This window comes from Peromyscus leucopus, chromosome 1 (genome assembly GCF_004664715.2).
Source record: "Peromyscus leucopus breed LL Stock chromosome 1, UCI_PerLeu_2.1, whole genome shotgun sequence".
Classification (NCBI taxonomy): domain Eukaryota; kingdom Metazoa; phylum Chordata; class Mammalia; order Rodentia; family Cricetidae; genus Peromyscus; species Peromyscus leucopus.
The window spans coordinates 85,793,113-85,807,666 of record NC_051063.1 but is presented as its reverse complement, the minus strand read 5'-3'; the positions used below and the strand labels follow the sequence as shown (position 1 = coordinate 85,807,666).

General features: G+C 44.0%; 1 protein-coding gene across 2 annotated transcripts in view; it reads left to right on the top strand.

The window, feature by feature from the left end:
• Nucleotides 1–14,554, top strand: part of Iqck (IQ motif containing K) — a 121,968-nt gene that overhangs the window by 1,566 nt on the left and 105,848 nt on the right. For both annotated transcript variants that reach the window (XM_037211119.1, XM_028867801.2), the window contains exon 2: nucleotides 13,023–13,096. In XM_037211119.1, coding sequence (XP_037067014.1) covers nucleotides 13,023–13,096 — 74 coding nt within the window. The remainder of the gene's footprint in view (nucleotides 1–13,022; nucleotides 13,097–14,554) is intronic.

Below are 14,554 nucleotides of genomic sequence, written 5' to 3'. Positions count from 1 at the left end.
AGGAAAAACACTCTGGCCCTGGCTTGGGAACAGGGGTTGAGATTCCACCAATCCCCGGGCCCCCTGAGCACTAAATCCCACTAATCCCAAACTACCCTGGAAAGTCCCCCCCCCACACACACACCTATCTCCCCTACCCCCGCCCTCCAAGGAACCCTATATACGCTCTGTACCCTGTTCAGTTGACTGCTGCCTCACCCTAGAGGCAGCCACCCTCCTCGATTCTTCTTTCCCAATAAATGTCTTGAGTGAGGTTTGTTGTGTGGCATGACATTTTCACTGGAGTGAAGCCCAGCTGTAACAGTTTCGCTGGGGAGACCTTCCCCTAAGAGAGTCGAGTTTATATATATATATATATATATATATATATATATATATATATATATATAAAGTTTTTATATATATATAATTTTATTTTACAATACCATTCAGTTCTACATATCAGCCATGGGTTCCCCTATTCTCCCCTCCCACCCCCTCCCCTCACCCCAGCCTACCCCCCCCATTCCCACCTCCTCCAGGACAAGTCCTCCCCCGAGGACTGCGATCAACCTGGTAGACTCAGTCCAGGCAGGTCCAGTCCCTTCCTCCCAGACTGAGCCAAGTGTCCCTGCATAAGCTCCAGGTTTCAAACAGCCAACTCATGCAATGAGCACAGGACTTGGTCCCACTGCCTAGTTGCCTCCCAAACAGACCAAGCCAATCAACTGTCTCACCTATTCAGAGGGCCTGATCCAGCTGGGGGCCCCTCAATCTTTGGTTCATAGTTCATGTGTTTCCATTCATTTGGCTATTTTTTTTCAATAATTGAGTAAAAGTGAAATTTATTATAAGCCACAGTCGTCTGAGAGACCTCCATGCTATATATATATAGCCTCTATGGTTCTATGGGTTGTGGTCTGATTGTTCTTTATTTTATATCTAGAATCCACCTATGAGTGAGTACATACCATGACTGTCTTTCTGGGTTTGGGTTACCTCACTCAGGATGATTTTTTCTAGTTCCATCCATTTGCCTGCAAATTTCATGCTTTCATTGTTTTTCTCTGCTGAGTAGTACTCCATTGTGAGAGTAGAGTTGTTACACTCCTGGGCACCTAAGCAGAGCTGTAACACTTTCTCTGGGGAAACTTGCCCTTAAGCGAGCAGAGCCTATAACATACTGTGAAATAATCCTGTATACGGTGAATGTTGCTCTCATTGTTAATAAAAAACAAAAAAACTGATTGGCTGATGGCTAGGCAGTATTTTGGGGGCAGAGAGAATGTTGGAAAGTAGAGGGTAAAGTCAGAGGAGATGATGCCATGAAACGCAGAGCGAGCAAGATAAGTCTCTGTGTAGTAATTTCCTGGAGCGGGGCTGTAAGCTGCTATACTTGCAGTGACTTTGTGGTATTTCTTGGCTCCTGACTACCAGGATACCTTTCTATCCAAGCTGCAACACTTACACAGTCCATCAGCACTTACACAGTCCATCAACACTTACACAGTCCATCATTGCAGCAAGAGCTCATGGCAGCCAATCCCATTGCATCACACCCAGGAAACAGAGAGATGGATATTGGGGCTCAACTTACTTTCTCCTGTTTATTCAGTCCAGGACCCTATAGATCATTCCACCTCAATCGAATCTAGAAACTTCTTTTACAGACATGCCCAGAGTGTTATCTCCTAAGTGGTTCTAAACCCTGTCAACTTGACAGTATCACAAGTAGTGTTGGGGAGGTGCCCTCTGCGGGAGATAATTCTACCTCACAGGGCTCTCTAGTGGGGACCAAATGAGATCATGTATGAGAAGATGCCCTGCATCAATACATGATCTTAAATATTGATAAAGAAACTTGCTTTGCCTTCTGTTGTGGAATTGGTTTCTGTGGGGCTGTCATGTCTGGGTAAAACAGGGGCAAAAGGTTTCAGTGTGCTCTGAAAACAAGTGAATTGGTGACACAGAGTAAGAGCCGTTGAGCAGTGAGGTACTGATGAGGGTTCTATATATGGCCACCATGACTTCAACCTAGATGACTGTCCTACTTATTTTGTGCTGTACTAAAACGCTGACCAAAGGCAACTCGGGGAAGAAAGGGTTTATTTCAGCTTACAGCTTCTAGTCCACAGTTGAAGGAAGCCAAGACAGGAACTCACAGCAGGAAACCATGGAAAAATGATACTGGCTGGCTCTCCTGGCTGTTGCTAGGCCAGCTTTTTTTTTTTTTTTTTTTTTTTTTTTTTTTTTTTTTTAATATATAAACAAGGGCCATCTGCCCAGTGCTCATCAATGAACAATCAAGAAAATGCCCCCAGACATGTCCATAGGCCAGTCTGTTTGAAGCAATCCCCCAGTTGAAACTCCCTCAGATGACTCTGATCTGTGTCAAGTTGACGGCTGCAGCTAACGGGACGAATGACTAACCCTAATTCTTACGCATATAAACAGTGTAGTTTTGTATAGTAAGAACATAGAGAGTATGTTCAGCTTCTTAGAGGAAGCATGGAGCTGGGTGTAGTGGTGCACAGCTGTAATCCTAGCATGTGAGGGGCTGAAACTGGAAGACCCAGCATTTGAAGCCAGTCTGAGCTACATAGACTCTCCAAAGAGCCAAGAAAAAGGGGCGGTGGGGAGCTGGGGGAATAAAAAGTGTGTATTCTTTCTGGTAATCTTATCGCTGAAGTTAGTTATTACATTCTATAAGCATGAATCCATTAAAAAATTATCACAGCCAGTAGACCTGGCAGGAGCTCAATTTCGTGAAAACAAGGTACAACATTGGTCGGTATCTAATTTGAGTCCTTTCTCCTCCCTGGCTCTACTGCTATGTGCACGCCTGCTTGCCTGCCTGCCTGCCTATCCCATAACTTATTTGTAAATGTTCATCATTGTTCTTCCTCATCTTTCCAGCAACAACTAAAGCCTTTGTATTCTCAAGATGGTATTGTTATCAATAAGCTTTCTTCCTTCCAGTATTCTAATTAAATCATAGAGTAGTGTGTGATGTTAATGGTTTTAAGCAACAGTGAGCCTTGGCGTTTGAAGCTCTCATTTCCTATTTTAGCACCATCATGATTACTGCTATCAATATCCTCTTGCTGTCCTTGACCCATCGATTAGTCATTCTCAAGCTGAGCAGTTATTGGAAAGTAGGTCCCTCATCCCACTGGTCAGATCCCAGCATGGGTCCACCCTGAATGAATACTTCGTCCTCCAACAGCAGCTGAGCAAGCCAGAGAAAATGACACCAACCAGCTCTGGGCACTGCTCATCAGTGTTCATCAGTGTCTTCTCCCACCTCCCACATCTACTGGTCCAAGTTTTAACCCAAATAAATGGTCCTGCCACTTAGCACAGGACACATTTACTGAGAAGATGCCTGCAGTTGAGAGTGGGCAGGAAATCCAACTTCTTTATACCAACACACATATAGTGCACACCTTTAACCTCAGCACTTGGAAAGTAGATGCAGGCAATCTCTATGAGTCTCAGGCCATCCTGGTCTATAGAGTTGAGTCCCTGTCAAAAACACCCCCCCACACTTGATCCATAAACACATAAAGGCACACCCACTAATCATGGCTCAGTAGTCCCTGGACTTAGGTACCACCATCTTGTTATTCCCAAGATCCTGGTCTATCACTTCCTCCTTTCCATGCCAACATCTTTCACATCTCTGCTAGCTTATCTCTTCACATACTCTGATCTGTGATCACAGGAAAAGAACCTGTTTTGAGTCCATCTCTTGCAGCTCTTGTCTGTGTTTCCCTCTCTGCCAGGAATCCATGACCCCTTTTCACACCACTTCCATGCCATTGCCTTTCCAATCCAGAAGGGAGTAGCTTCCATTCTGCTTCCCAAAGGAGTTGTTCTCCTGCCTCACTCATATGTACTTCTGCTGCTGGAAACTGTCTTTGGTGCTGGATCAGACATGACTCTTGCTACTCATAAACACTAGCACCTTTCTCAGGGAATCTCACCTCTTTTACTCAGATACCCAGTCCAGAATGCAGGGTATCGTAACTGCCTCAATTCCCATGACTCAGAAGTTCATTCACCAGCCCTTGAATGCTATGTAAAACGAACACCCATTCCTGCCAAGTTCATCCATGGCTACCAAGGACTTGGACCTGCCTGGGGCAGTGAGGAAATGGAGAAAAGACAGACAAATGTCTGATGGGCTGGACTCTCTGCTGCAGAAACCCCAGCACCCCAGAAGCTCAGTATGTTTAGTATAGAAAGTTGAACAAGGAAGAGAGGTTAGTACAGATAACCAAGGGGGCGAAGTTTATGGTTTATAGCCAGATGAAGGAAACAGGTTTGGATGATCTCAGTAAGAGCATTCTCTGTAGGGGAACAGTCTTCAGGCCGGGAACATCTACTGGGAGAATAATATGGGGGATAATTTCTGCACATATTATCGGCATCCACACTCAGGCCGGAAGGGAAGGCTTTGCCACTTCCCTCTGATCTTCACCCTTGGGTTCTCCTTTGTCATTTGCTCCATGGCTCCGAGGCGGTGGTGTTCTTGACACAGCCATGCCCATGTCGACAGCACACCCTCACTCAGCACACTCAGACTCGGTGCGGGCTTCCTCTGCTCTCTATACAGTCCCACTTGTTCTTAGATTAAGGCCCATTTAGCACACGTATAACGTTAAATTCCCCTGATCAATGAATTCCAGCTAAACTCTTTGATAGTAGAGAGATTATAAGCTCTATAGACAGCACACCTGATTTCAGTGTGTGCTTACAGTACAGGTCAGAGAAAATAAGCAATTTTCCTAAGGGTCACAGCGCTTAAAACTTGACTTGAGAGTAGCTTGGTGGGAGAGTATGTTTCTCAAATTCACACCGGTTTGATACCCAGAAGGAGGGGAAGAACAAAATGAATGGATCAAACTGTGGGTAAACCACCTCATTTGTGTAAAGAATTCATGGGGTGCTGGGCATGGTGGCACACACCTTCAGTCCCAGCACTTAGGAGGCAGAGATGTCACACTATGAGTTCAAGGCCAGCCTGGTCTGCAAAATGAGTTCCAGGCTAGTCAGGCCCACACAGTGAGACTCTGTTTCAAAAAAACATCATCATCATCAACAACAACAACAACAAAAATCTCAACAACAACAAACAAAAACATTCCTGGGACTGAGGAAATGGCTTAACAGAGTCTTTGTAATTCAAGGATGAGGACCCTGATTTGGGTTTGATTCCCCAGCACCTATGATGAGGATGTGGATACTGGAGGATCCCTGGAGCTCGATGGCCAGACACTCAACAGATTAGTACACTCCAGGTTTAGTAAGAGACCCTGTCTCAATAAACAAGCAACTGAGGAGGACACCTGACACTGACCTGGGAGAGTGCATGTCGTCTTCCAAGATGCCAGATTTCTTAAACATTACAGAGACTCCAGGTAGCGAACCATCAGTGTCCTGAAGCTAATGTATTTTCCCATACTTGAACATAATCATCTCAGCTGTTTATCTTTTGTGGTCAAATAAAGGAGTTTGTGTCTTTCTATCAAACAAGATGAAAGAGGTTTTATTTTAAAATATAATGCAAAGAAATGAAATGCAAATAAAGGTACAATATTTTAAGTATGGATAAGATTGATTTTATCAATAGAGAAATAGTCTCAATATTAGACGTAATATTGTTGTAAACATTTTTATGTGTGTGTATGGTACACATATATATGTATGTGTGTTCTTATATATATGGGTACACATGTGTGTGTAAGGACTGGGGGTGGTGTACATGCACATGTATGTGCCTGCCTTTATTGGCCAAAGTTGACATCAGGTGGCTTCCTCTTCCTCGATCATTCTCTATATATCGAGGCAGGGGCTCCTGCTGAACCTGGGGCTCTCGCTGAACCTGGGGCTCCCTTTTTCTTCTAATCTCATTAACTAACTCCCTCCACAGATTCCAGGTCTCTACACCCTAGAACCGGGACTGTAGGCAGACCAGCATGAACACCCAGCTCTTACACAATTCCTGGGAGTTCACACTCCAGTTCTCACTCCTGTGCATCGAGTATAACACCACTGAGCCGTCTCTCCAGCCCCGTTCGAAACTCTCTGTATGGAAATTGGCCTTTTTTTTGACAGGACAATTTCACATTTAAGAACTAATGATGTAGCCGGGCGGTGGTGGCGCACGCCTTTAATCCCAGCACTCGGGAGGCAGAGCCAGGTGGATCTCTGTGAGTTCGAGGCCAGCCTGGTCTACAGAGTGAGATCCAGGAAAGGCGCAAAACTACACAGAGAAACCCTGTCTCAAAAACCAAAAAAAAAAAAAAAAAAAAAAAAAAAAGAAAGAAAGAAAGAAAAGAAAAAAAAAAGAAAAGACAAAAGAAAAAACAAAAACAAAACTAATGACATATTTATTAATATTGTTGTTGCAGGATTGTTAATAAGGAAATACTGGAAACTAGCCAAAGGTCCAGGGGGCATTTACTTGCTAAATAAACACGGCATATCATCTGTACCACTGTGGGAAGGCCCAGTGTTCAATACCTAGGACGGCTCCTGGCACAAAACGGGCCACACCAGCAGGTGTGGATTAATGAACGGGTTCAAAGGAACTTGCTGTGCCTTATCTGTCAACCATTTGTGCAGCAATTGTTATTTGGGGCATAAACAAACCCTGTGACTTCCCTAGCCAAACGTACAGACTGTTAGAAAAGATAGACTCGGGAGGAGGGACATGAAGGAGAACAGGTGTGATGACATGTATTCATATACAAAGTTGCCAAGATGAACTCCGTTGCTTTGTGCTAGCCTTGCAGTTGAATTGGGGGCTGTGAGAGGGCTTGGTGAGTTAAGGCACTTGTTGCCAAGATTGATGACCTACGTTCAATGCCTGGGACCGAGGTATTGGAAGGAGAGAACCAACTCCCATAAGTGTCCTTTGACCTCTACACATGCATGCATGACACACACGTTTACATACATGCACACAGGCACAAATAAGTAAACATAAAATAATAAAATAATCATAAACTTAAAAAATTAAAATACAAGGCTGGAGAGCCATCAATCATCGGGTTAAGAAAGCAGTTCAGCACAAGCTTGAGGACCTGAGTTCAAGTCTCTGTACCCACATGACACTGGGCATGGTAACCTCTGTAACCAAGACATTTCTGCAGGAGATGGAGGCATAGACAGGAGAACCCCAGGAAGCTCACAGCCAGTGAGCCTGGTGTGTGTGCAGCAGGAAGGGAGAAAGAGAGGGAGGGAGGGAGAGAGAGAGAGAGAGAGAGAGGAGAGACATGACCCTGTCGTGAGGTGAGGACTGACACTCAGGTTGTCCTTCCACCTCTGTGCATGTATGTACCTGTGGCATGTACACTTGCATTCACACACACACATACACAAAGATTATATGTATATATACATATATACTCAAATTAGGGGAAACCAATGTCCATTATAAAGACATATAAATATATGTGTACATACTGTAGGGTAGAAGGGCTGCCCTGACCCTGAAACCAGAGCCAAAAGGTTAAAAAGGGCCAGTGAAAGAAACATTAAACTCAGCATAAAAACCAACCAATTCCTGAGCACAAAATCCAGCCAATCTCTGAATTTGTCTAAGCTCAGGGATTGAAACTGAACCAACTTCCACCCTGAAAATCTTTACCTGGAAAAACTTTGCCCCTAAGTAGCCCTATATAAGCCCTGTACCTGTTCAGTTGGGAGCTACATTTTCCACCCTGGCAGAGGCAGCCACTCCTGGGTCCCCACCCCCAAGAAATCTCTTCAATGAGGTTTGGGTGATGACCTTCTTTCACTGAAGTGGAGCCAGCCAGAGAAGTAACAACTTTTGCCAGAGCAGGAGCAGAACTGCTACATTTCTGTGGGGAACCCCCCTTAGCAGAGTGGGGCAGAGAAGTAACGGCTCTCCAGGAGATAAGCAGAACTGCTACATTCCCAGGGGGAGGGGGAGACCATCCCCCACCAGAACAGAGCTGTAGGTATCGCCGGGCTTCCAATGGCCAAGATACCTTTCCCTTCCAAGCTATAGGTATAGCCTGGCTCCTGACCGCCAGGCTACCTTTCCCTTCAGAGCTGAAACACGTACACGTACTATTACACATATATAATTAATTTGTTGAAAAGATCTGGTTGGATCTGTGTTTAATGGGATGTGACTTCCACTACCTTTGTAAGACCTCTGAATTACTTGAGATTTGCTTTGAATTAGTACATATTTAGTATCTTGACAAAGGTATACACACGTATTTTAAACCTAAACAGATTTTTCACTATCTCAGTGGTTTCAGGGCAGAGGGAAGAAGGAGGCAGTGGAACTACCTACCTAACTTCTAACACAGTCCCCAAGATTTCACACCTAGTGCCACATCTCTCTGGTATTCAAACGTGGGTACAGGTGTTTCTGTGAAGACTCCAGATGTGAAGTTCATTGTCAGTTGACTTTGGAGTAGGGAGATTATTGTAGGTGTGTCTGATCTAGCATATTGGTTCTTGTCAGAAGTCAGAGTTTCAAGCAGGAGCCTTGGAACTCTTGAAGCACTGAAGTAGCAATTACCATATGTGGACTGCCTTTGGCAGGACGTGAGGGCCATCTCTAGGAGCTGACAGCCAACAGTTAGGTTAACAGAGACTTCAGACCTACAACCATAACAAGCCAAGTTCTGCTAATAACTAGGAAATGTCAAAAGAATCTCAAATCTTAGTTAAGATCACTGATGCTTTGATTTCTGCATGCTGAGTATAGATTTCCAACTCAAGGGAATTGTGAGATAATACATTTATGTTGCTTTATTTTAATTTAATTTTTTTGAGAATGTAGCCTGGGCTGGCCTCCTACTCTATCCTTTTTAATTAAAAGAAATTGTTTTATATGTAGAGGTGTTTTGTCTGTATATATGTCTGTATATCTTGTATACTTGTGTGCCTGGTACCCACTGAGGCCAAAGGGGGGCGATAGAGCCTCTGGAGCTGGAGTTAGAGATGGTTGTGGTTTACTGCTCTAAAGATAATCAGACCTGGGAGAGTGGAGCTATAAATGAGGGGGACCAAAGTCTCGTGTAATAGCCAGCTTTATTCTGAGCATCAGACAATTTATACTCTGAAGGTTGGGGGGGGGTCACATGAGTAAAGAGTACAATCACGAGGGTAAGCCACATGTGGCAGAAACATATTTTTCCATAGAAGCATGTAAATAAATAACAATAGCGAGTTATAATGAATAAACTGAAGTAAACTCATTCGTATCTACTATACCTAAGAGGGGCACAAAAGCATAATCCAAGAACAATTCCATGGTTTTGAAGAAACTTGATTTCTTTGAGTTTTCTCACAAGCACTCAGAAATCTCCTTACATGGCTCCATTCTTGAACATTCTCCAACAGTTAGGAGCCACCAAGTAGGTGCTCAAAATTGAATCTGGGTCTTCTGCTCTTAACAAACTGAGCCATTTTGCTGGTCCCTGGCTTCCCACTCTTTATCCTTTTGCTTCAACTGCCAGGTTTTGGGATTGTAGGTGTGTGCTGCCAGGCCTAGCTTTTGTATGGTTTTAAATCCCTAAATGTATTAGTATCCCTTTATCTGAGGTTTTACTACCTGATTTTTTTTTTCCGTTAGCTAATGATAGCTGTAGTCCAAAACTATTTAATAGACAACTCCAGAAGTAAACAAATGTTCAAATAACTTATCCCAGGGTAGCGTTACAACAATCTGCTTTGCTGTTACTGCTGTTGATTTCTTGCTGTCTCTAAATTATGAAGTCAGTTTTTACCAGAGGTCTTAGTAATAGGAAAGGGTATAGTTTATGTAGTGTTTGGTGCTATTTGATTTGAGGCATCTAAGGAACATCTTGGAGCATAATGTTTAGGTGATGAAGGGTGGGCTAGTGAACTTTCTGTCCCAGTAGTAAGTGCTAGAGATGATCCTCTTACAAAGAAAAAGGATTTCTTTTGGCTCACCATTTTGAAGGTTTTAATTCATGATGGGTTGGGCATTGTATTAGTTCCTGTGACAAATACCATGAGGGCTACAGTCCACAATGGCAGCAAAGGGGGCATGGCAGCAGAAACAGGAAGTAGAGAATTCCATCTACCAAAGAGTGGGGCAGGGGACAGGAAGTTGATCAAGGCTATAAACTTTCAAAGCCTGCCCCTGATAATGTACTTTCCTCCAGCAAGGCTGTACCTCGTAAAGTGCCCATAAACTCCCCAAAGAGCACCACCAACTGGGGACCAAGTGTTCTGATACAGGAGCCTGTGGGGGATATTTCTCATTCAAACCACAACAGCCAGGTTGCTTAGACACTTGGTATAGCAGAACCTCATGGTGGGACCACAGCAAAGCAAAACTAATCTCTTTATGCAAGGGAAGTGCAGCAGAGGAAGTAGGCTCAGGCAGAGCGCTTGCCTAGCAAGGGTGAGGCTCAGAGTTCAATTCCCACTGCCCCATCCAAAACGAACAACCACTACAACCAAACAGGAGAGACAGTGACCTGAATATTCCCACCCTTTAAGAGGTCCTACCCCTTAAATGTTTCATCCCCTCCCATTAATGCCCATGGGGAGTGCTCCAACCTGTGAACATTGCGGTAGCAGGTATTAAGAATCAAAATAACTCATGATTGGGCCAGCAAGATGGCTCAGCAGGTGAAGACACTTGCTACCAAGTGGTGGCCTGGGTTTGATCCCTGAGACCCATATGAAAGGAGAGAACTGACTCCAGCAAGTTGTCCTTTGATCTCCATGTGGGCACTATGATGTGTGTCTTCCCCCACAAATAAATAAATAAATGTAATTTAATTTTTTTTCATGACCTCTGGATTGGTGTACTTGCCCACAAGCTGATACTTAGGTGCTTTATGAAAAGTTGAGAAATTGTCTACTACCTAGCAAGCAACTAGGCAAGGAAATAAAACTTGTATCTAGTGCAGTCACTGTCATGGTTTAAATGAGAATGCCCCCCCCCCATAGTCTCAGGTATTTGAACACTTGGTTGTAAACAGAAGTTTCTGTCCCACCAGCAATTCCCAAATACCCGGCAGCCACTTCCCAAATTACCACACAAAGGCTTATATTTATTATAAATGTTTGGCCGATGGTTTAGACTTATTACTAACTAGCTCTTACATTTCAATTAACCCATTTCTATTAATCTATGTATTGCCACGTGGTCTGTGGCATTACCAGTTCTCTGGCTTCTTGCTTCTTTGGTGGCTCCTTACACCACTCCTTCGCTTTGCCCTTCTTCTTCACCTCCTTAGTTTGATTTTTCTGCCTAACCTTATCCTGCCTGGCTATTGGCCAAACAGCTTTATTATTAACCGATGAGATCAACACACATTCACAGCGTACAGAAGGACCATCCCACAGCACTTGGTCCCCAATTGATGGCACTGTTTGGGGAAGCTCAGGAGATGTGCCCTTGTTGAAGGAAGTGTGGACTTGGAGGTTTCAAAGCCTTGTACCACTAGCAGTTGGCTCTCTCTGCTTCGTGCTTGCAGTTGAAGATGTCATGCCTGCTGCTTGCTGCCATTTCTCCATGCCGTGACAGACTCTTGTCCTGCTGGAACTATAAGCCAAATAAGTCCCTCCTGTAAGTTGCCATGGTCATGGTATTTTATAGAAAACTAGTGAATACAGCCATTCCATCAGCACCACCTCGCCTAGACTGACGGTTTCCTCCTCGCTGCCACACGAGCCTGCGGCTGTCTTGAAGACATTGGTCTTGCCACAGGTTTTGTTTCTGTCAGTGTTTTCTCTTCATTCCTCAGGGAAGCATTTGTTGTAGCCCAGGAGCATCTCTGTGCCTTGTTCAGCTGTGGTTGTCACCACCCTATAGAATTTGAATGGAATATTCTCCAAGTTTTTCTGCTCCATGTGTGCCGTCTTAGTTACTTTTTTTCCCCCTGTGAGGAGACACCATGACCAAGACAAATTATAAAAGAAAGCATTTCCTTGGGGGCTTGCTTATAGTGTCAGAGGGTGAATCATGACCATCATAGCAGGGAGCATGGCAGCAGGCAGGCATGGCTGGAGTAGTAGCTGAGAGCTTACATTTGATGCACAAATTGGAGTCAAAGTGTGAAACTTCAAAGCCTACCCTATGACACACTTTTCTCCAACAAGGCCACACCTCCTAATCCTTTCCAAAACTGTTTTACTAACTGTGGGCCAAGCATTCAAACGTATGAGCCTATGGAGGCGTGCTGGCTGGTCTTCTTATGTCAACTTGACACACAAGCTAGAGTTATCTGAAAGGAGGGAAACTCAATTGAAAGAAAGCCTCCATAAGATCCAGCTGTAGGGCATTTTATTAATTAGTTATTGATGTGAGAAGGCCCGGCACATTGTGGGTGGTGCCATCTCTGGGCTGGTGGTCCTGGGTTCTATAAGAAAGCAGGCTGAGCAAGCCATGGGGAGCAAGTCAGTAAGCAGCACCTCTCCATAGCTTCTTCATCAGTTCCTGCCCTGTTTGAGTTCCTGTTCTGACTTTCTTTGATGATGAGTAGTGATACGGAAGTATAAGCCAAATAAACCCTTTCCTCCCCAACTTTTGGTCATGGTGTTTTGTTGCAGCAACAGAAACCCTGACTAAGACGGGAATTCTCATTCAAACCACCACATATGCCACAGGCATCGTCTTCAACCTTGTCTTACTCTGCTTAGTCCTTGCAGTTACCATAATGTTTGGGCAGAGTCTGAAGTTGTAGTGTTTGGGGAAGAGTCTCAGACTAACATTAAGCCTTGACTTTCATGCAAGGTACCAAGCATCTTACTCATTTTGCATAAGGTGGCTTAAAGAAATCAACATACTGGGACTGGGGATGTACCTCAGCAGGAGAGCACTCACCCTGCAGAGCCCTGGGTTCCATCCCAGTACTGATTTATTTGAATAAATAAATCAAAACCAATAACCTGCAATGAGCAGTTGTGTTTCATTTATGCAAACTACCAACTGAAATAAACCTCAAGAACATTTTATTCCAAGAGGGAAATTGCATCACAAACTTCAATGAACACTTTCCCCCTTCCTTTAGAGTATGAAGCTGAGATACCTACCCTTCCAGAAGGATATAAAGTGAAGGAGGAAGCAGCCGTTACAGTGAGCTCGGTGAGTATTGCCCAGGCTTCAGCGAGAGCAGTACCAAGAACCCTGAGGGTCACATCCTGGCTCGGGAGGGAGAGAGGGGAGACACTGGAGGTAGAACTTGCAACATGCTTCTTCTGAGAGTGGAGTGGCTTAAGAACCATCATATATGCACTTTGAACCTCACGGTGGATTCCATAAAATGGGGCAGCTCACATTTCCTTGTGACCAGCTCACACTGTAAAAGATGTTTACAGTGGATCTATATAGTGATAGTTGTGGATAGAGCAGGTTTCTCTGTGTGCTGAGAGAGGACCAGCAGCCAAGAAGGGTGTACCCTTGGAAATATACCTTGGAATTGCATTCACTGGACAGCCTTAATTTTTTTTTTTTAAAGACTCAAGAGGCAAAGGGACTGAACAAGTTTGCAGGGATAGAACCTAAACTGAATTCTGTAGATTTTGAGTAATTTTTATTATTGCAATGGCCTCTGACAAATTCTTGTTTTTAAAACTCTTGTTCTGTGACTGTTCCTTTTTGCTAACATCCTGTTCTTTCTTTGCGGGTGCAATTCTTACACAAATTTCTCTCCAGATGCTAATTATCATTTTCTTTCCTGAATTATTTTTTCTAAGGACAGTTTTTCTATTTATTGGTTTTAGTTTTTGTTTGTTAGACAGGGTCTCACTATATAGATGCGACCAGGCTGGCATGGAGCTCCATATATAGCTCAGATGGCCTTAAACACTTAATTCTCCTGCCTTAGCTTTCAGAGTGCTGAGGTGCTAAGTTTACATCACCATACCTGGATCTTGCATGCTAGCTTTCTTTCTTTTCTTTTTTTCTTCCTTTCCTTCCCTCCCTCCCTCCCTTTCCTTCCTCCCTTCCTTTCTTCCCCCCTCTCTCTCCTCCCTCTTTCCCTCCCTCCCTCGTCCTGTTTTGTCCCATCCCTCCTAACTAACTTTCTTTCTTCCTTCCTTTCTTTTCTCTCTCTCTCTCTCTCTCTCTCTCTCTCTCTCTCTCTCTCTCTCTCTCTCTCATCCTGTCCCTCCCAACTTCCTTCCTTCCTTTTCTTTCTTATTTATTTATCTATCTATTTATTTATTTTGGAGACAAGGTCTTGTGGTCATCCTCCTTGCTCTTCCCCCCAGGTGCTGGGTAGGGTTACAGGTGTTTACCACCAAGCCCAACCATGGCTATAATTCTTGATCTTTGGTTTTTATCCAATTGGTGTTCTTGATCTGTGTAGAGAGCTTTAGTTGTGTACAGCCTTTTTTTTTTAAAGAATTATTTATTTATTATGTACACTGTGTTCTGCCTGCATGTATGCCTGTATGACAGAAGAGGGCACTGGATTTCATTGTAGATGGGTGCTGGGAGTTGAACTCAGGACCTCTGGAAGAGCAGCCAGGGCTCTTGACTGCTGAGCTATCTCCCCAGCTCCCAGTTGTGTACAATCTTAAATGGGAGCCTAAGAGTATT